Here is a 21,224-nt window from a genome sequence, read left to right on the forward strand (position 1 = left end):
AATACAATAAAATGAACAGATAGTTCTACAACTACTTTCATTTTGCATATCAACAACAATTTCTGTATATATTAGGATTCTGCCACACTAATGAGCAATTGGAGACCAGTCAAATTTCTGGTCACTTTCTTCTTAGAAGAAGGGAGTGATGTGTTACTCTGGCACACCTCAGGTAACCTCTCACACATGAGCATCACTGAGCAGTAGGATACACAGCAATACGTGTGGGTCAGAGCACTTTGTCTCTTTCTGTAAAGCTGCAGTACTCTGTTCTTTCAACAACCAAATTATAATCACCACTGAACTGACTCTAATAACAAAAGCCTCAAACTTGTCATCAGAATTACTAATAGACTTTAGATTTAAAGAAGCCATGAAAGCTTTGCACAGATTTGCTTTGTAGGTCCTGTAGAATGTAACATTGTAGAATGTAACATTGCACTTTCCCAGCTGAGGTTAATTTACTCAAAGTCTTGTTTTTTTAAGTTAATTTATCAGAGTAGCTGATACGGCTAGTCTCTTTATTCTCAAAGTTCTTTGCATACACAGTGTAAATTCATTTACTTAAACTTTAATCAAAGTCTAAACTCAAAAAGACAAAAAAAAGTCTTTGCAAAGCATATGGCATTTTTTCACTTCTAAATTCCAACACCTGTTACAATAATGCTATGAACAGAGTTTTAATAAGAGAATAGAAAAAGATGGAGAAGATACCAAGCATACTCAGGAAAAAAGAAAAAAAAAGAAATAGCTTTTATTTCCCTATAATGACCTAAAATGCAAGTAAAAACCACAAATATAGTACACAGAAAGGAACTGAAGTTACTACATCAGAGACACCAAGCTCTCCCTTTCTTACCAATACTGCTGTGTTGGCCACAGTAGTTACTGCAGTCTGTACTACTGCCTGTGGCTGCTGAACTACCTGTGCCTGAGCCTGCGGCTGAGGTTGGGCTTGTGCTTGCTGTACAGCTGGTTGCTGAGCTTGCTGCTGGCCAGCTTGCTGCTGCTGAGGTTGCGGACCTGTCTGTTGCTGTGCCCTCTGCTGTTCAACCAAAGCCTAGGAAATCAGAGTGTGAACTTCATAGTCTTCAAAACAGTGCATAGATTAATCAGGATGTATTTAAAATGAAAAAGCCCCAAAGTTTAATTCTAATCAAGTGTGCATCATACAGATATGATTTCATTGTAGCTCTCTAACTATAAGTTACATGATCTAACTAGTTTCAAACTACAAGCTATAATCATGGTGATATAGCTTGTACTGTAACACAAGCAGTTTACCATCAATGAGCAAGGATGAGTATCTCCTGAATAATTTTAAAAAGTAGGCTACAGAATGCCCAAGAATAAAGAGATTTTTACATGTTTTATAAGATTTGTACAAGTTTTTTTTTTTCACATGTGTTTCAAAACGATTGTAAACAATTACCAATATCACATACAGGCCCAAGGAAAGGTCCCACTTTGGGCCTTGTGTATATTAAAAAGTTACAGCTACCCAGAAAAATGACTGTACCAGCAAACTTCACCCAGGAGTTAGCCCTTCTCATACTTCCTCTGTTGTCTAGTTTAATTACTGCAGTCTACATATAACCAAGACGGAGACTGTACCTTTTTCTCTTTTGCAATACGCTCTGCTCGGAGGGATGCAACTTGAATTGGAGGAAGTGGCTTATCATAGTTAATTCCACTAGAAACAATGGTAAGACAAAGTACACAACAGTTAAAAAATAAATAACTGAATAAATAAATAGTTAAAAAGTACTTTTTACACAATCAATAACTCCTTCAAGATATAAAGTGCCCACCTTTCTGCAAGAACAGATGCATGCTTTGGATTCTTCTGGAAAGGATTCATGCCAAGTCTAAAATTGAGCAAAATTGTATTATTGGAGATAGAAGAAATTTAAAACCAGCATTTAATTTCACATGTTTTAGTAGATGACACTGCAGTTGTGGTGAAGTTTTCATGATATACCTATTAGTACTGGAGCCTAAATAAAGACAGACATTTAAAGAGAGATTCAGAGTAAATAATAAATGAATACAGAAAAAAATACTGCAGCAATCTATATAAAAAACAAAGTGCTACTAATCAACACAGACATTAAAACATTTGCAATTCAGGCAAACAGAAAGTCTGGTTTACAAAGTAGATTAAAAAAACAACCAAGCTCTTAATCACATATAAAAACAAATTCACACAGTGAGTAAAATCTAACCCAAACACACAAAATATGAAGATGTTCCAATAACACAAGGAAAGAAGTCAAGAACAGAGAAGCAAAACAGCAGTTTGAAACAGATTGTGAAATAATGCTCAGCTGGGAGAGCAATTCAGAACAAAGTCTCCAGGAAGTCTGTGGTGATGGGGAGATCAGATGATCCCAGTTAAACTTACAGAGGTTTGATAGGTGGACTTCTTTTCCCTGCAATCATTTTCATCATCTCAAAATGGTTAGTATAAAGCTGTGTGTGGGTGGCACCTTCATCTTGAGCATAGATCTGATTGGTACGAAGTGGGCGACTGTTTTTAGTCTAAAAAATGAAAATAAACCAACTTTTAATTGTGAACACACCCCACACTGCATTTTGTCTATGTATAAACACATGGTGCGCTTGTAGATTATTTAAAAACGATCTCCAACATATCCTACCACAGACTGGTTTCTGCCTCATGTCATTGATAACTTACTGTTACACAAAACTCTATGGGAAATATATAAAGAAAAAGCAAAATAAGGAGCAGTTCTCACGGTCACACTGGCATCAGCACTTGGGGACATACAAAATGGCAAACTCTAATTTGAAAAAGAATCTTTGCTTTAGTTTAGATCTTGCAAGTTTAATTCAGTACCCAAACCAAGAGCCCATTAGTGTATAGTTATGCATAGCGCACACATAATATAATAAAACCATCACTGCACTGCTCTCCCAACAAAGCTATGTTAACATCCAACACACCATGCCATTCTAATGCTTGGCTCCTCCTAAGTGGAAACTGCCAGTCAGGGACAAACCTGCTTATTAGTCAGAGAATGTGACTACAGTCAGAAGTTCTAGATTCTCTACCCAGTTCTGTCACTGAGTCGCAGTAGGATTTGGAAGAAGTTGCTTATAATCGTGGAATTTATTTTGGTTTCTGCAGTGCATTATCGTCCTCATTTACAAAGAGGTGCTTCAAACATAAAGTTCACTATGCATTTGTAATCCACTTAGACCCTACTATGAAGTATGTCCTTACAGATCTTAAGTACCATCATAATAATCAGGATAAGTTACATGGTGGTTGTTAGATGGAAAAATATCCACTACAGTTTAAGTGAAAACAAACTTCTTGTATGATTTAAAAATTATCTATCAAATCCAAAAGCTGAAGTCTGGTGTCAATCCACTGTATCAACAAAGAAAGGAAAAAATAAATTTGGAATTTTAATTGATGTTTCAGAACTCAAGTAACACTCAACATGGATCTCATATGAATTATCTGCCCACCTCCATTGCTGCTAAATACCACAGTGTCTAGATTTGATTTTGAAAGAATACCAATGCACACCTTATAAATACTTTTTGTCTTCTTTTTAGGATTAGCTTCGTACATTAGCTGTAAAATAAGAAGGAAAGTTAGATGATCTTTTGTGGAAGATTTTGTTCAGGTGCTTTTTCTTTTCAAAGAAATCATATAAAATAAGTGGAAATCCTGATGAGGATAATTTTTTAATCTTTTAAAAGTTATTTATTTACACTGTTGAAACATTTAACTAAAAAAAAAAGTGTTTACGGAGATAAGGAAAAAAAACTCTACAAACTTAATGTAAAAAAGATGCATCACTCTATATAAACTCACCTTTCCTTCTTCCCTTGGAATAATGACATTTTCATATCTGTTTCGGCATTGTTTTGGTGAGCGATAGACTCTGCTGCATGAGTTAACAACATCACTAACAAGGTCCCAATTGGGAGTGTGTGCTGGCGATACAACAGCAAGATTTAAAGGAAGCTCCAGCAGCTGCTTCACTGCCTGCAACAGATAAGGGCACAAAAGCTTCAGGTAACAAATCATTGCAATCTTCCAAACCAATCCTTATTTGCATGGATCCACATGCCATTATTACAATGGGGCAGAGCTTAGAATTCAGTCCATGGGTTCACCTATGTTCAACAGATAATAAATATGCATAAAATGTTTTTATACAGGTTGATGTCTGCATAGGTAGAGCTGCCATTCAAGTGCTGCTCTCTTCTCAAAGGTGAGAAGAACTTTAGCTGCATTATCTAACATCCAATCAGACTAACCTGGGCCACAACAGTAAGCAGTCTCTACAGCAAGAACAGAACTTAATTTATCCTTAGGGAAACACAAGCGATATGCAATCTACTCAGTTATATCAGCAAAATGCCGAACAAACTGTAAGGAATTACAAATAAACTTGAAGAGAGAAAGTGCTGAAAGAGCCATTTATGACATTAGAAGCTAAAATACAATACATAATATCAGCAGAAAGTGCAGGTAATTGCCTGACCTGCAGAAGTGCCCAGTCTTCACTGATCAACCACTCAGGATTATCCTGTCCAGCTTCAGCAGCAGGTTTGACAAGTGTCGGCAAAGGCTTTGCAAACTGTGTTTGTTGTTTCAGCAAGATATTTTTCTTCTGGTCCTTGCCTTCTCGTCGCATTTTCAACATTCCTGGAGTTGCTCGATCAAAAAGTGAACGAGGAGGAATAACTGTCTCTCCATGACGTTGCTTTTTCTTCCTACCTGCAGCTAAGACCAAAAAAAAAATTCTCAGTAAACAGTTACTACCAGTTTGATTCATGTGCTACGTACAGCTGCAAAATGCTCCTGAACACGCACAGAGTATTCCATACTACCTCTTAAAAGCACAGTGTCAGAAACTATAAAGGTTCTGGCCATACTATGTTTTAAGAACAGTCTAACTCACACAGCAGAATACCTATTTTCTAGAAATTCAGAAGTAAAAATAACCGTATGTCTAAATCAAAAGACACGCTGTCTAAGACAGACTGAATTTTTGGTGATACAGGACCACAGTGAGACAAGAAATTTCATATCCTCAAACCTGCACATTTGATCTTTACTAGACCAGACATGTAGGAAGTATCAAAAATCCTGACGTTTTTAACTTTCAGCAATAAAACTTCCAACAGTTTTGAACAAGCATTTACCAGAAGGATCTGTTTTGTGTCGTTTACGTTCCTTCCTGACATACACTGGAGGCAACTTTGATTCTGGAATAGGGGTGGTATCATACATCAGGCACATAACTGAATCAATATAGATATCATTGTCATCCTGAGGTGGAGTGGGGGGAGTCCAAAGCTGCACAGAAAAAAAAATGTAGTTACTGCACTATTAACTAATCACAGGTCTTTATGTTTCAAAAGATAAAAAGCTTATTAGGCTGCCTGCTACTACGTGTACTTACTGGCATAATTTCAGTTTGTCCATCTGGACCTTCATAGACATACTCCTACAAAGCAAAAAAGAGAATGCAATTCAAATGATCTGACTGAACCCTGAAGGAAAAGGTATTCTCAGAATAACTGAGAAGACTTCACTGTTAACACTTAAGAAATATGATAATCAGGAATTACTTTGTTGTATGCATCCTCTCGAGTGTAGGTGAGAAGTTCTTCTTCATCATCCCAAAGCATATTTTGCTCTTTTTCCTTTAACTCCTTCATATGCTGGACTTCCCATGCTTTCTTTACAGTTTTCAATTCCACCTAGGTAAAAGTTAGAGTCCTTATAAACTTCATGCAGTAACAGACATTAGATCAGAAATTACTGATTTGTGTTTTTACAGACAAATTCCTTAATCTTTGATATTTACAGGCAAAGATACTTTACATACTTTTATGGTCAGTTAAAGGAGAATTTGCAGGTATTGCAGGTATTTATACCCTTGAAATAAAGCAAACTGAGTTAAACTTCCAAGACAACCAGAACAAGCTCCTTTACCCAAAATAAGCAGGCTCGCTGAAGCTAATGATATTTTTCCCTGCTATCAATGGAGTACAACAAATATTTGCTGAACTGTGCTGAATAATGTCATTCCCATTTTACAAAGAATAAATGAAAAATTGACACCTGCTTAAACCTAAAGAATGACAAGATAGGAATATCTCTGTAAGGTATTCTTGGGGTTCATAAAGCACAGCAAGAGAAGACAATAGAGGTGCCTACAACATACTTACTCCATGTCACTGGAGCAACTTCCACTACACACTGAAAATATTAACCCTGCTTGTACGCATAATGATGAAAAACATGGAATAGAAATATTTGCTATTTTACCTCATTCAACCGAGGCTCAGTCTCATCAACTGACACATGGAAGAGCTCTAAATAATTCAAAGCATACTTCTCAATTGGAGTCAACTGTGAGAATGTATCAAGGAAAAAAAGTTAGTATTCAGAACAACAAAAGAAATGTAACTGAGGGAGACTGTATCAAAGGTTTCCTGAAAACTAATCTCCCTTTCTGATAGTTTAACATCAGCTTAAAATCAGTAGGTTTCTCATCCATTTAATGAAGTATCAAACTAATTGAAAACAAAGTTGCTTTAAAGCAAGACTGTAAAGGAATTGAAATATATGAACTAAATATGACTTTTTAACTAAATATTCATGGAAGGTCATGGTACCTGATCCACAACAGCAACTAATTCCTGCAATGGTGAGGGCTCTTCGTTGTATTTTGTCTCGCAGAGCTCTGAGATTAAAGGCTCAATGTGCGACTCAGATCTTATTTCTTGTATGTGATCATTTGACTCTTCATCTTCGTGCTCAATACTGTTGAGGGCCTTTAAGAAAGACATTTTTTAAAAATAATGAGGACTTCAAAAACATGGAAAGAAGCTCCTATAAGAAGTTCAATGAAGTCCAACACAAATTTCTGCAATAAATCTCTCCTCGGGCAAGAGAAACAGTCCCCAGAAAGATTACAACTTCACTGCATCCCTTTGGAAGTACTGTTAAGAGGAAAATGTCAAAACAATATAAACCTAACAGAAAACAGCTTAGAAGAATTTACTTCCTCCCCAAAAATAAGAGAAGGCAGTGTAACACTAATGTCGTACAGCTGTATTTTTAATGCCTGGGTTAATAATTACCTCTATGAATGGTCGTGCAACTTTAGGTGAAATGGTTTCTGCTGGAGAAGGCTCCTGAGAAAGTACTACAAACTCTTCTGCTTTCACTCTAAATCCAGAATCCTCCATAGGAGAATGAACCTCAAACAACTCCTGAATCGTTTGCTTGGTAGTTGGAAGAAAAAAAGAGAAGTATATTCAGCTTTCAGAACTATTTTGGTTTTTATATTATTTTAAATTAACTTAGGTTCAAGTAACCTTATAAACTATGCACTGACTAAAGAAAAAATAAACCTTTATCTTTTATTTCTGGAAAATTGTCCATTTTCTCTACTGTAATTTTCTTGTGTGACTACATAGTAGAATAAAGTATTATTGAGCAATTTATAGGAAAGACAGAAATGCACACTTTAACAACCTACATCACAATATCAGGAGTGCCAGCAGAGGACAGACTAGCTTCATCAGTGCTGTCACTGTCTTCTCCACCTTGAGACCAGCCTACATCACTGAATACCCAAACTTTGTATTTCATGTTTTCAAAGTCATTGAAAACTTCAATCTTACAAACTGCAGAAGTTTGTAGCAAAGTGCAAGAAACCAGAATATAAAGTCACAAAGGTGATGACTGTACAAGCAACAGAACGAGATAATGCCACATTCTCTCAAATACTGACAGCTAAGTTCCAGCAATCCTGAAATCTAATATGCTAACCTATCAATTCCAGCCCAATCACATTCCTTATATGCTGTTATTTAAAATTCCAGCACAGATTTTTTGAAATTACTAAACACCACAACACTGGTGCATGTTTTAATATTAACTTACCTGTGTTAAAAAGGCCATTGAATAGTCATTTCCCTGAGCAGCTACTTCTCTGATCAAGTCCTTTGTGCCATTTTTCAAAAGCTTCTCTTCTACAGAATTACCACTGACAAGCCTAAAAAAGGAGGAAAAAAAACAGTTTCAGAAACAGAAATTTCCCTTGTAGAATAATGATAAGCTTTTAATAAACTTTTTTTTTGGTGCTGGTACAGGCCAAGAACAAAACAGATACTACCTTCTCTACTTTAAAGTTTTTCTTTAACAATTAGTATAAAAGATCCACTATTTAAAAATGTGAGGTATGCAAGCATAGAAAAAACACGCATATATGACTCATTAATTACATGTGGTGTTAAGACTATAACTTCCTATGATAAACTGGAGGGGGAGGGGGTAGATATTGAAGTGAGATGATGATTTCAGCACTGTTTCAACTTTATTTCAGATCATTTAGGGCAGTGCTATCTGAAATAACCTTACATTAAAGCATGTTAAGGAAAAGTTGTTGATCTGTAAGTATCACCTGTATATGTGGATATCTTTACATCTCCCAATTCTGTCACACCATTCCTGTGCCTTTGCATCCATTACTGGATTTAGATCATTGTCATAGAACACAACAGTGTCTGCCTCAACAAGATTGACTCCAGTGGAGCGACTGTGAGAAGAAAGGATGGCACAGAAAATGCGCTTGTCTCTGTTGAAACTTTTCATCAGTTCCTACATAAATGGAGTAAAAGCAAGTAGTAAATAAACCACACACCAAACTAAAATGACAAACCAAATTCACTAAGGCCTAATAAAAAAACAGAAACGAGACAAAAAAAAGTCAACATTTCAAAATAAGTGAGAAACTATATAAATTTCCTTCTACTAGCATATAAAAGGCTATGGAGCACATACTGTGGTACCCATGGACACACTTACCTGCCGTTGTTCATAGTTAGCATATTCATCAATCCTCACGAATGTGAGGAAATGGAAATTCAGGAACAATTCCAGTATGTCCAACATCAGAATCATCTGTGACAAAATCAGCACACGGCGCCCTTCAGATTTCAATTTTTGAAGCAAGACAGCAAGAGCTTCTAATTTTCCTAAATTTTAAAATAGAAAACCAATAATGGTTTTTATATAGACACTCCATTGATATGAAACTTGAAATTACCAAGGTATTACCACCCAGTATCCGCCTTTACCTGAGTCATACTGCACCAGCCGGAGGTCAGGGAACTGCAGCAAGTGCGGAGATGTAATCCGATGCAACTGATGCAAGTGTGGAGCTGCCTTCTGCTTAAGACTATGTTTAAGGACTTTCAATCTGTGGCTATATGAAGGGGGAGGATTTGCTACATACAAACACGGGGGAGCAGCAACTGCAGCTGGCAATACGAAGAGAGCCCTGTGAAAAGCATTTTAAGAAGTGAATGCCAGGTTAAGAAACTACACACAAAACGATATGGCAATAATTTTCAGCCTGTAAACAGTGTAATTTTACACTATTAGCTACACACTTTTTTGAACTGACTTAGTAAGCAGTACAAATCTTAGAAGTGTTAACATTCTCTCTCTCTCTCTTTCCTTTTTGTTTTATCTGTTTTGATAATAGCTTCTGTTAAGATGTTTGTTATAATTTACATCATTTGCTGCTAAATAAATCAATCTAAACCAAACAAGCTCATGAGCAGAAACAACAACTTTACAGTTTTACTGAAAAGGACTGTTTGAGAAATAACTAAATGTGGGAAAGACCTACAAGGGCTGAGTCGTGCATTACCTGTTAACAACATCCCTTAAAGATTCTTGTTGCTGAACCAAAGTCTGGATCATTTCCTGCAACGGATCACTTGGGCCTCTGGAGGCACTTGAAGAAAGGCAACAGTTCACAAAGCCAGCCCACCTCCAACTGTTGTCCTCACAGGAAGACAGCTGAAAGGGCTTTTGTTCACCAATTAAAGAACAAATACCCAACAAGTCTCTGCCATACATTGGAGCCCTTGAACAACGGCGCTCATTGCCAGAAAATATTCTGTCCAAACGTTCCTTTAAAAGTCGGTTCTTTTCTTCATATGTTTCCTTTGACAAGAAAAGTTGAAAAAATGTATTTGCTGTCAGTAACAATTAGTTAGGAATTCTAGTTTCTTTAGAATTAAGTTATCAGGACCTGAGTAATGCGTGTCTTTTAGCATTAACACGCTCATTTCTAACAACTATTCACACCAATCACAAAACATGTAAGTTTCAAGATAAAATTTGAAGATTACATTTAAATCCAATAAATATTAAAGAGTCAGTTCCACCTTATATTGGTGTCTTGCTTCTATTAGAGTATATTTCATAGTTTTGGAAAAAAAATAAAAAATTATATTTGAGCCATTTCAAGTAATGCATTAATATTGATAAGTTGCAGTTTCTTGTAATTTAATGTTTGATGTTTTCCAATGTTTTATAGGTTGCTTAAGTAACTTTTTAAAAAAATTGTCCAAATTAGAGATCCATGAAATTTGCCCAATTGCCAGTGTTGTAAACTATAGGTTAATATCAACCCTGAAGAGTTGCGTTTCTGTAACAAAATAGAAATTAAGTACCTGTGATTGTCCATGTGTAGGTGCTGGTTTTAACACTGCTCCCATATCACCAGATGACAAATTAGTAACTGCAGTTCTACCTGGAATACAAACTGAGGATAAACCTTGTGTTTATATATTTATTCTTCTGAAGTTGCACTTATGAGTCTCAATAAGCAGACATTTCTTAGCTGCAACACATATCATGTTACAGATAAACTTTTAGTCTAAATATTCATTAGGTACTGGAAATTCGTACCCCCTTCACTACATCAGGCATCTGATACATGTTCATTCCAACTATTTTCACAAATATAGGAGAACAGACTTTTACTTTGCTTTGCACAAAGACCTGTTGAATTCATAGTTTATTCAGAATGTCAGGTATAGTGCATTTAAACCTTATACTCTATATCAGAAAAAGATAATTCTAATTTACCTTAATTAAACTATAAAAGATTTTTCAGAAAACATATTAGCTTGGTATATCTACAAATTAAAGAAACTATACACGATGGAATCTCACAGTAGCATTTCTGCGAAGTCAACTGTTTTCAGATGTTTTACCAGGCACCTAACTGAACTGTAAGAACATTACACACAACTAATTGAAACTACAGCGATACCCTTAATGTAGTAGCAGACTACAGACACTACGTAGTGGTTATTTTCTTGATATGATTTATAGGTTTCTATCTCAGGCAGAATGCATTGGTTATCAGCACGGATTATTTGTAATAGAAAAGCAGCACAACCCTCTGCTACTCAGTGTGAGACTGCATTTAATGGTGAGTCAATACGCCAATGAAGAACTGAATTCAAGTTAACAAGCAGGCACTAGCTCTTACATTAAGAATAAGAGTCTCTGAGGAACCAGCAGAGTTGAAAGCTTTGCCTTTATACATTTTTATTACAGAAAAACATGCCAATAGAGATATCCAACATATTCCGATCACTCAAAACAATTTATTTATCTGGTATCTTATCCAAAATTCAGGAAGTCAAAATAAGTATTTTCAATACGCTTTACATCTTCCTCCAAAGATTAATAGTAATTTTTTCTTTCAATACTTGAAAACAGTATTATTATTGTTGCTTTTAACAGAGCTCTCTCTTTACCATCATGAGAATAGTAAGATGTGTGAGTTTTTGTAGAAACCTTTTATCTTGATTTACCGATTTTGGTTGCGAACTGTGGTCATACTAGGAGCACCTGTAATGTTATCAGAGCTCAAGGATGAAACATTTCAGCCACAGATCTTACAAACCATGACAGAAATTCTTTACCTCCCAACAACTGGGAGGCTGCTAAAGATTCCTCTCCCTTTTTATGATGAGGTTCTTAGTTTTCAGAATGTCAAAATATGAACTTCAAGGGCACATTAATACATCAAAAAGGAGCAGTAAACAGTCTGTTTTAAGTGAATGGTTTATATCCAGAGACAATTACAGCAGATGGCCATTTCCAACGCATGAACTCCTAGTACTGCATTTATCACCACTTAACAACCTGCTGTTATGTTGTAAGTGCATCCTAGACCACAATTTCTCTATTGTTTTTTGATCAACATCTTGATTGTGTTTTAAAGCAAGGAATTGATCATATTCACAGCAAGGCACCAAATATCAGGGCAGTATTTACAGAGAGAAATGAAAACAGGAGCTTGAGTAGATAGAGAAGCAAAGAAAATTAGATATCAGAATTTATGTGCAAAACCAGAACTGCTGGACATTCTATGTCAGTATAAAAAAGCATCACCTTGATCTTTCTTTGAAAAAGAATCAAAGTATTTCAAACTCATTTCTTCCCTGAAAAACCTGACCTAAGATATAACTGGTAAATAAAATTCTATGTATTTAAATTTGGCTTCAAGCTCTTCCAAGTTTGTACTAAGACTTTACCTAAAACTTCGGTACACATCACTCATAAATCACTAGTCAGAAAGATCTCCCTCATAGTTTACCTGCTTCTGAACTCAACTGAAAAAAAAAATACAATCTGTAAAAATTTGGAGTATTTACGAATATATGATTTTAGCAACTGAGTGTGTAGATAGAGACATTTCTTCAGGTCAGAAAACCTACCTTGCTGTGTGACTGCCGTCGAAGTTGGCACACCTGCTTGATGCTGGTTCCCTAATGCATTCAGAGCATTCTGAACAGTTCCAGCTTGGGAAACAGTCTGCATGACAACTGGACCCTGAGGTCTCAAATACTGCTGTCCTGGTGCTGAAACAATTTGGAGAACACTTCCTGCAACAGATGGATTTTAAAAAATTAGACTGAATAGAGTGTAAAAGGAGCTCTAGTGTTCTGTAGCAAAAGATACCACTGTTACAAACCACTCATTACTGTTTCAAACTACGTTAAAATTTTACCCCCAAAAGTCATTATACCCATCAGATTTAAAACTCCGTAATCTCTGCTAGGAGAGACCGAAGTCTTCACAGTTATTCAGGAGTTTCACATAGAGTATCATTACATATCTAGGTATTTTATACAGAATTTGGACAAAATCCAATTAAGTAAAAAACTGTCACTTAGTGTTTCCCGTATTTATTTTGTTAGCCATAAGAATCAAGGTTTCTAAATTCTCCTGAATTTGGCAATGCACACACCACCAGGAGGAGAAATTTGAGAGCCGAAAGTACTCTAAGTAGAGCTTTCAGATCAGTGAAAGCTCTGATCAGTATGGAAAAAATCATAGGCACACCAATCTTGAAGTGTTATTTACACCATTTCTGAACAAATTAAGAATATCCTTAGTTTCGCCTGTTTCTACTCATCAGATAATTTATCTGAAATAATATCTTACCTTACTTCAGCTATATTGCATACACGTGAAAGCAAATTCAGTAATAAAATCTTGAAATACAATATAGAAAAGGAAAGTAACCATGTCTTTTACTTAATACACAATTATTTTCAAAACAGAGCTAGCTCATTATCCATCTCACACAGAAAGCAGGTAGAACAGAACAGTACAAACCGGCGGGATGAAATCTCATTAATATACGTCAACAAGGAATGTGCTGTCCAGATCAAAAATGGAGCATCCTAAATACCGGGAAACTCACTGTTTTGAAATTAGTACCTTGTAACTGCAAAGGCTGCCCTGCAGTGAGCTGGCGAAGTTGACTATGTGATAAAGTAAACTTGTTTCCTTGGAACTGCAGTGTTACAGGGGTCTCTGGCTGAGCAATTCTGCCTTGTGCTCCTGCTATAGAAGCCAGCTGGGCTATTTTTACTACCTCACCACCTGTTAAGGAGGAAAACAAGCATTAAGAAAAACAAAGTGGGAGGTGGGTTGTTCAACATTCACAGTTCTAAATTTTGGTTAGTAAACTGGTGCTGAAGCGCCTTCCATGCAGAATTATACTTAGTGCATCAAAAGTGTCATATAAAAGTTAAGCAGGTATTGCTTTCTATATTTGTTGGACAAACTGGAAAAAAGCTGATTGTTTAAAAGCTAAGAACATCAACATTTTAGAAGGTATCACTTTCATTAGCAAAAAGGGTAAGAGCTACCTGAAAACTCATGTGACACTTTGTAACAGAACAAGTATAGACATTAAAGTGATTTCCACTGCCTTTTCAAGAGCATAAAGGAAGGTTGAAGGAAGAGACAAAAATATTCACGCATGTAGCTATATAAATACATTTAAAATAATACGAAATTTGCTGATGAAACATGATTTACATTAAGCAATCTGCACTTAGACAAACCAAAAAGCTTTAAAGTGACAAGGACCAAGCTTTTTGTGATTTAAATGCAGAAAGGTTAGAGGCATTTAAGCATTAAGTTTTACGATCTTGAGAAAATACGGGCATGGAAATTTAGCTTTTGTAAAGGCAGTGCATTACCCCAGAGAAAAAATTAATACATCAGTGCTCAGTACTCTACATACATGCTAATAGGCAGTGCACATACAACCTTAAAGCAAAGCCTCATTGCTTTTCTCTGCCTAACAGTTGCGACGCTCCTCTCTGTGAGAGGCCTTTAGCAGATGGATTAGTGTTTAATATGAAAGGAATAATTAGGATAGAGCTAAAACATTTGGTCTGAAGGAAGTCTTGCCAGCAGAAGGAACATGCAGAAATAGGAGATTAAGTTGACACCGCTAATGTATGTCCACAGCAATTCTATTGTTTCTTATCCAATTTTTGATTTTCCTTGGTCATAAGCAACGTACTGAGCAAGGCTAATCAGAAGAGTGAAAAAAAAACAACGATTCTGTACACATTTTAGGGTGCCTAGTAACTTAACCTCGTTGTAGTAAAAAGGTGGGAGAAACCTCGAAAGGGGAGGCCACTTACTAGGCAACCGTGCCTGGGCCTGAGAGGTGAGTACCAGCCTCTGAGGCAGCACACTCTGTTGGATGGTGTGCGGGGGGGGCTGTGGCTGGGCCTGGCCCAGCTGGGAGGCCTGTGCTGTGGTCTGGCCCCGCTGTTTCACAGGATGGGCTGTGCTAGTTGCTGTGGTGAAGGTCGCTGCGGGCTGGTGTCTTGGAGCACTGGTGGAAGCCTGAGTTGTCTGAAACTGTGCTGCTGCGGCTGCAATCGATAAGGTTTGTTTGTGCAAGCTGTTAGAGGTTTTTTTAACTCCACTGCTTTAAACAACCTGCATTAAAAAGAAACCTTCCAACAGGATATTAAAACGGCTACAGGAAAGGCTTTTCCTTACAGACTGGGATTTCTAGCTATGCCTATTACTCCATCCTACTTTTACAACATTATTTATTTGGTAAGCATTGTTTAAAGGTTAAATAAATACACAAAAGTACTCTAAATTCCCAAGTTTGACAGAATATTACATGTGATTGGGGTATAAATACCGACTATGACATATTAACTCCATACACTAACAGTTAGGTTACACAAAGCTTAGTTTTGCATTACACTGGCAGATCATACTGTGGAAACTAGTGGGGAAATTTACTGGCAATTAGTCTGTTGGTATTTTTAAGCTATTAGTATTCTAGACCATTAAGCTAGATGGAAAAAGAGTTCTATTATCAGGCTAACTGGTATCAGTGTATTTAGAAGTCTATCTAATCAACAAAGCCCTAACTCTCTTACCTTGATTTGAGGACACCGTAGCTATGGGTGACCTTCCCCGTACTTGTCCCTGTTGAGTTACTGTTGCTGTGGTCACCGTGCGTTGTACCTGAGTGCTTGGAAAAACTACAGTCCTGCCCTCTGGTTTCTGACCATACTGAACCGGTTGAAACAACCTGAAAAGAACATGAAAAGTCAAAGGCTATAGGAAGATCATAATTTGGATTTTAAAAAGTAAGCTCTATCAGCAGGGAAAGCATAAACTGATCCCTCAGATACCAATCTCTTGCTTACAGATGGCTGATGCTGGCAAGACTCATCACTGGCAAACTTCAATTACAGAAATCCCATAAAGTCAGCTTGCTAAGTACACGCAAGAAGAAAATCTTCATTGCTACACATCCAGTTGAATGCAGGAAAAAACAGAATTACAGTAAACAAGTCACACAGTCTAGCTTGAAACTGGAATGGCATCCTTGCATCATTTCCAGAGAGATGTCAACCTGCCAGCAGGTCATCAGGCAACTTCTTTTAATGAAAAAAACAGTTCCACATAACTTTGGGATTTTCCAAGAGGAAAATACCAATACATCCACCAATTAAGTAAAAACTTTGGGAAATCAAAAAAAAAAAAAAAAAAAACCTTCAAAAGGGTTGTATGACTGTGAAAAACTATTAAAATGGAATCCCTACTTAAAGTTGTAAATAAGAAAGAATAAAAAAAAATACAAAGCAAATTCTGAGAATTTATGTGAATCACGTTACGAGAGATGCAGACAGAACTACGTTTTGCTCCTGTAACTCTAGCTAAAAGGAAGACACTTGAACATACCTGCTTGGTTTGAGCTTCACTGGGTTAGGCCTGGCTGGTGGTGGAGGGGAGCTGTAGATTTCTTCAATTAATTTTCTAGTAACCTTTTGTTTTGGCAACAATTGTGCTTCATAATGAGTCATTTTGTTTTCCATTCCAATGAGATCAAAGAGAGACAAGTCTGATTCCTAGAAGTATTGTAAAGTAAGGTTTATTATTTTATGTGACAGCACAAACAGTTAAGCATTCTCTGTGTTCTACACTAAATTACTTTCTACATTTTACTTTTTAATTTGAAATAAATTCTCTAAGTTTAAAAAAGTTAACTATTAATTATTAGCCAAAACTGTCTAGAAACTTTGGAAACATATCTTAAGCTGGTAGTCCTGTTTTATGCATCAGCATCAGAAACAAGAAAATTTAAATCATTAGCTGCCACTATAGAAATCAAGGCAAGCCATCATTTGACAATTCCTCATACACCATAATTTCCAGAGAACCAACTAAAATTCTTGGAATGCGTTTGTTGACTATGGAACTCAAATGCCAAACTATAAAGTATGTGTATAATTTAGGTGCAGAAAAATATGAAGGATGAAATATGATCAGCCGAAAAGATCACCATTACTCATGCTTCTTTCTAGGGAAATTGTTCTATTATCTTGAAGAGGGAGAACACACCTTTGATGATAACACAAATAGTGATACTTCAAATGGACTGACAGAAGCGTACTAATTTACTCATTGAATCAGTGTTTACTTTCATGTGAATAAAGAGTAAGTCCTACTCTCCTTTAGCTACTGAAAGCACAAGAAAAAAAAAAAAAACAGGATGTTATAAATAAGCACTGTGCTACCCAAAGTGTTGTTGCTGTAGGAAAACTGCAAATGACTATGGCTGCGATGAAAGCAAAGCTAATTTCTCTTCGACTAAGTAGTTCATGAAAAATTGCAAACTACTTGAAAAAAACATGATTGGAAACCACTTGAAAAGCTCAAACTGCTATTATGAAAAAGAGATGCAACAAGTATGAGTTTGGTAGGCATGGATATGGAATAGTGAATTCCTTCAATTTATAACTTCAGGTAGCCTTACGATGTATAAGACAACAATATTAAGTACCAATATTCTATGAGGACACTAACAGAGAAAAATAGTTTACTTTTCTACTCACCTTCCAAATATCCCTTTCTAGGGCACTCAGTACAAGAGATGGAGTTCTATATTCCAGTGTTTCTGATACGTAAGAGGTACTTGAAAGCCGGGGGTTTATCAGATCAGGGTGATTACAGATCCTTTGCAGCTGCATCAGGACATGCAGGACACTGATGAAGTGCCCACTTTTGAGAGCTTCTTGGGTTCTACCAAGTAATTGATACAGAAATCAGTTTAAGCACATGTTTTCAAAGACATAAAAAGATGTTCCTAAATCAGTGTGCAGCGCAATACATTATGCAAAAGTCTATAATGCAAGTTTAGTCTTTACCTAGGTGTTTCCAGAGCAGTTTAAGTAACACTGCAGTGAATATCAATCTGGGAACATGAAGCTTAGGGACCAGTGCTACCTTAAAGTCAGATACAACCTTACCATCTCCCTATCCTCCAACTTTCTTTGTTTTGTTTCTGTTCTTTCCCTCCACTTTTCAATAGCTACTTTGTCTCACAGCACAAGTTAAGAGGAGAAAGGTGGAGGAGGGAGAGGAGGCAGAAACATTTTGGGCTTTAAGAAATAAGAAACCACACATTAGAAAGAAATCTTGAAGCAAAACAGGGCAAAACTGACCAATAATTACAATTTGATTTTTAGGGTTCATATGTAAAAGCACGCGTTTTTCTTTAGGCTCATAGCATCATTTGTCTACCACTTTAGTTTACAATTTGTGTTCTAACCACTGGTCATGCAGGAAAATTTCAGAAAAATATTACAAACACCTCCAACCATGACATTCCAAGCATATCATCGTGCTTAAGCACGAAAAATGACAGCATTTTATTTCCTGTTTTAATTCCTTACCCTGGTTGTAATATGACATCTTCATACATAGCTTTTTGTCGATTAGAAAGACGACACTTCAGTACATGTTCATATTTCTTTGTTAGCTGCTTTTCAACATCTCTCTTTGATCTTCGCAAGATAAATGGCTGAATCATCTGAAACATTAATTGCAGAAAAAAACTTCTCTCACTTCAAAGATGCAATTTTACAACAGCAAGCCAAACCCATTCACACCCAATACATTTTATGTGACAAACCTCGTACGTCATATTCAATCATACTAAACATACACAGCATAAGCATTATTTGTTCATAAATTTCTGCATGGTATCCTTCAAAATCTGAGCCCCACATAATTTTTAAATGATACCTCTATACTTTTTGGGTAGCAGAAAACCCTGCTTACAGCTGGACTTTCTGTCTGAACTGAATAAAGATTAAGAAAGGCCAAAAATCTAGAGGTTAACCACACCTTTTAATTTTTTTTTTTTTTTTCCATCTCTAAGAGCTTCTACACCTACTGTAGGATGGCAGATGAAAAAAATGACAACATACTCTGTGTAACCTGATGACCAGTTTATGGCAATAATCTTGGTTCTCTTCATTAGCTGCTTTTACTGGAAAATCTAGATAAGGCCTGGAAATTCCCGGAATCAAGAAGTGTACCATGGTCCACAACTCCATCAATGTGTTATGCAGAGGAGTATCTATCAGAAGTAAACGATGTTGGCTGTGAATAATAAAAGAAAAATTGTAATCAATACAGGATCTAGCTAACATCATTATGGAGACCAATACTCAAACACTGTACCTTTAGGTTTGGCAGATACACGGAATAAAGAAGGAGTAGTGCTAATAAAATTAAATCTAGGATAAGTTTTTTTAATCTTGAATATAACACTAAACTACCTTCCTCATTGCAGAGTGTCAGAACATACAAGGGAATCTGTTTTAAAGCACATTATCAGCAAAGAGGAGTTCTTGCGTTACAATGGAAATAACCAGAAGATCCTGAGCATGTCTCTGTATCCTGACTGTTTCAAGTACAGTCACCTCTATAGGCAAATGCTGGTAAATAGTACCGTAATTCGGGCAGACTAGAGTACTCTTACTCTTCTCTTTTGAACAGAAAACTGATGTGGTGTGAAGAAAAAAAACAAAAAAAAAAAACCCACTGCCAATATGAAAAAGATGCTCTATGCCATACCAGCGGAGACTGAAAAGCGCTTCCCAGTGTTTCTCAGTCATGTTCTTAATTTGTTGCATCTCATCTACTATTAAATATTTCCATCTCATTTTCATAAATGCTGGGTGGCCTTTGAACAATTGCTTGTAGGAGGTGATACACACATTAAAGCTGTTGGGTTCTGACCATTCCTACAGAAAAGGAAACAAAGGGTGAGACAGAAAAGTTAAGGCAGAACGCTCTGGTATCTTACAACTACCTATGCCATCATTAAGAACAGAAAGATGCTATGACCCAAAGCATTCTAAAAGATAGCCTTGTCTTTAAACGGCAGTCAGTTCAGAAAGCAGGTTAAGTATTGCATGTGTTCCTCAATACCAAGGAAGTTTCTAAGATGCCTTTCAAAATCTAGAACTGTTAGATGTGAATCTCTTCATAAAGCAACTTGTAGTGTTAGAATTTTGTTTATATCCCATCAGGACAGAAGGCATATACAGATTAATGTCAGGTAAGAGAAAAGTCTTGCCATCTAAAACGAAAAACATAACAGTGTAAGATTCATGGAACACGGTACCTGTCTCTTTGCTCTAAGCTCTCTTTGGCTGCCAAAATAGAGAAGAATTTTCAACCCTGGGCACCAGCGTTTCAATTCCAGCTCCCACTTCAATATGTTACAACTCCGTACAACAACAAGGTGAGGGCCCCAGTTACCTACAGTTAAAAATAGAAAGAGGCTCCTATAACTCACGTGACTTACCCTCAACCCTGATTTTTAAAGCATAGAACACTAAATTCATCATTAAAAGCGAGATCCAACATCAAACAGAAGTAATGTAATGATTAATCTATGTATTATTTTGAATAAAAGATACTAATCCCATAACTTTTGCCTTACTTGTAATTCTTAAACCATTCTGACTACAACAACACTGTTAGTAATACCTGAGGTGACATACAAGACACATTCTTCCAACTGATTATATTTACTCCTTGAATTTAACCATCTGCAGCTATCTGCTTACTACAATTTGTGAGACTTTTTCATTAAACTAGTAAACTAGGCTTCAGAAGAATTTTGTCACCTAGAAGGTAACAGCAGATTGGTAAAACAGTATACTTGATATGAAAGCACTCCTTTGTCACACTTAACCTAAGAAAGCTTTCTGACATAATCCTACTCTGTACATTAACTAAAGTCTGATACAGTTCAGCAGAAAAATGTGACCTTAGTCACATTCACAAAGACAATGTTGGCCCAGTACCTGCCTAGAATTGAGACAAATTAACTCACCTTCGTTACAAGCCAAGTGTGCAAAAAAGGCGATAATTTGCACTGTTTTTCCAAGCCCGGCTTCATCTGCCAGAATGCCATTGAGATTTTTCCTGTACAACTTTGCTAACCAATCCAGCCCAATTTTTTGATATTCTCTGAGAGGCCCATACAACAGGGACGGAGTATTGTATTTCACCTGTAATGAGAATTCATTGTTACTTTTTTTTTTTTTTGAAGTTAAATTGACAGAGCATGTAAAAAAAAAAAAAAAACAAATACATTCTATAGTTTGATACACAGAAAATATTTACTATTATTTGTGGCTAAAATCTGCTAAATCACATAAAAGGCATTCTTCATTTAAACACATACAGTAGCAGAAAAGAG

The 21,224-nt window shown here is 36.4% G+C and overlaps 1 protein-coding gene across 11 annotated transcripts in view; it reads right to left on the reverse strand.

Annotated features, from left to right (window-relative positions):
* Positions 1 to 21,224, reverse strand: part of EP400 (E1A binding protein p400) — a 48,240-nt gene that overhangs the window by 9,189 nt on the left and 17,827 nt on the right. For 6 of the 11 annotated variants that reach the window (XM_082774022.1, XM_082774023.1, XM_082774019.1 and 3 more), the window contains 30 exons: positions 20,856 to 21,033; positions 20,139 to 20,275; positions 19,586 to 19,755; positions 18,934 to 19,108; positions 18,397 to 18,533; positions 17,557 to 17,743; positions 16,403 to 16,569; positions 15,592 to 15,746; positions 14,830 to 15,066; positions 13,607 to 13,771; positions 12,598 to 12,765; positions 10,534 to 10,625; positions 9,723 to 10,021; positions 9,145 to 9,347; positions 8,873 to 9,042; positions 8,469 to 8,665; positions 7,949 to 8,060; positions 7,141 to 7,284; positions 6,673 to 6,831; positions 6,323 to 6,406; positions 5,620 to 5,751; positions 5,451 to 5,495; positions 5,191 to 5,344; positions 4,527 to 4,768; positions 3,851 to 4,024; positions 3,560 to 3,607; positions 2,405 to 2,541; positions 1,812 to 1,868; positions 1,615 to 1,693; positions 860 to 1,060 (listed from right to left, as the gene is read on the reverse strand). In XM_082774022.1, coding sequence (XP_082630148.1) covers positions 860 to 1,060; positions 1,615 to 1,693; positions 1,812 to 1,868; positions 2,405 to 2,541; positions 3,560 to 3,607; positions 3,851 to 4,024; positions 4,527 to 4,768; positions 5,191 to 5,344; positions 5,451 to 5,495; positions 5,620 to 5,751; positions 6,323 to 6,406; positions 6,673 to 6,831; positions 7,141 to 7,284; positions 7,949 to 8,060; positions 8,469 to 8,665; positions 8,873 to 9,042; positions 9,145 to 9,347; positions 9,723 to 10,021; positions 10,534 to 10,625; positions 12,598 to 12,765; positions 13,607 to 13,771; positions 14,830 to 15,066; positions 15,592 to 15,746; positions 16,403 to 16,569; positions 17,557 to 17,743; positions 18,397 to 18,533; positions 18,934 to 19,108; positions 19,586 to 19,755; positions 20,139 to 20,275; positions 20,856 to 21,033 — 4,605 coding nt within the window. Of the gene's footprint in view, positions 1 to 859; positions 1,061 to 1,614; positions 1,694 to 1,811; positions 1,869 to 2,404; positions 2,542 to 3,559; positions 3,608 to 3,850; positions 4,025 to 4,526; positions 4,769 to 5,190; positions 5,345 to 5,450; positions 5,496 to 5,619; positions 5,752 to 6,322; positions 6,407 to 6,672; positions 6,832 to 7,140; positions 7,285 to 7,948; positions 8,061 to 8,468; positions 8,666 to 8,872; positions 9,043 to 9,144; positions 9,348 to 9,722; positions 10,022 to 10,533; positions 10,626 to 12,593; positions 12,766 to 13,606; positions 13,772 to 14,829; positions 15,067 to 15,591; positions 15,747 to 16,402; positions 16,570 to 17,556; positions 17,744 to 18,396; positions 18,534 to 18,933; positions 19,109 to 19,585; positions 19,756 to 20,138; positions 20,276 to 20,855; positions 21,034 to 21,224 lie in introns of all 11 variants that reach the window. The other 5 variants (XM_082774016.1, XM_082774020.1, XM_082774021.1 and 2 more) reach the window with 4 other exon arrangements.

This window comes from Aythya marila, assembly GCF_965140915.1.
Source record: "Aythya marila genome assembly, chromosome: 17".
NCBI lineage: Eukaryota > Metazoa > Chordata > Aves > Anseriformes > Anatidae > Aythya > Aythya marila.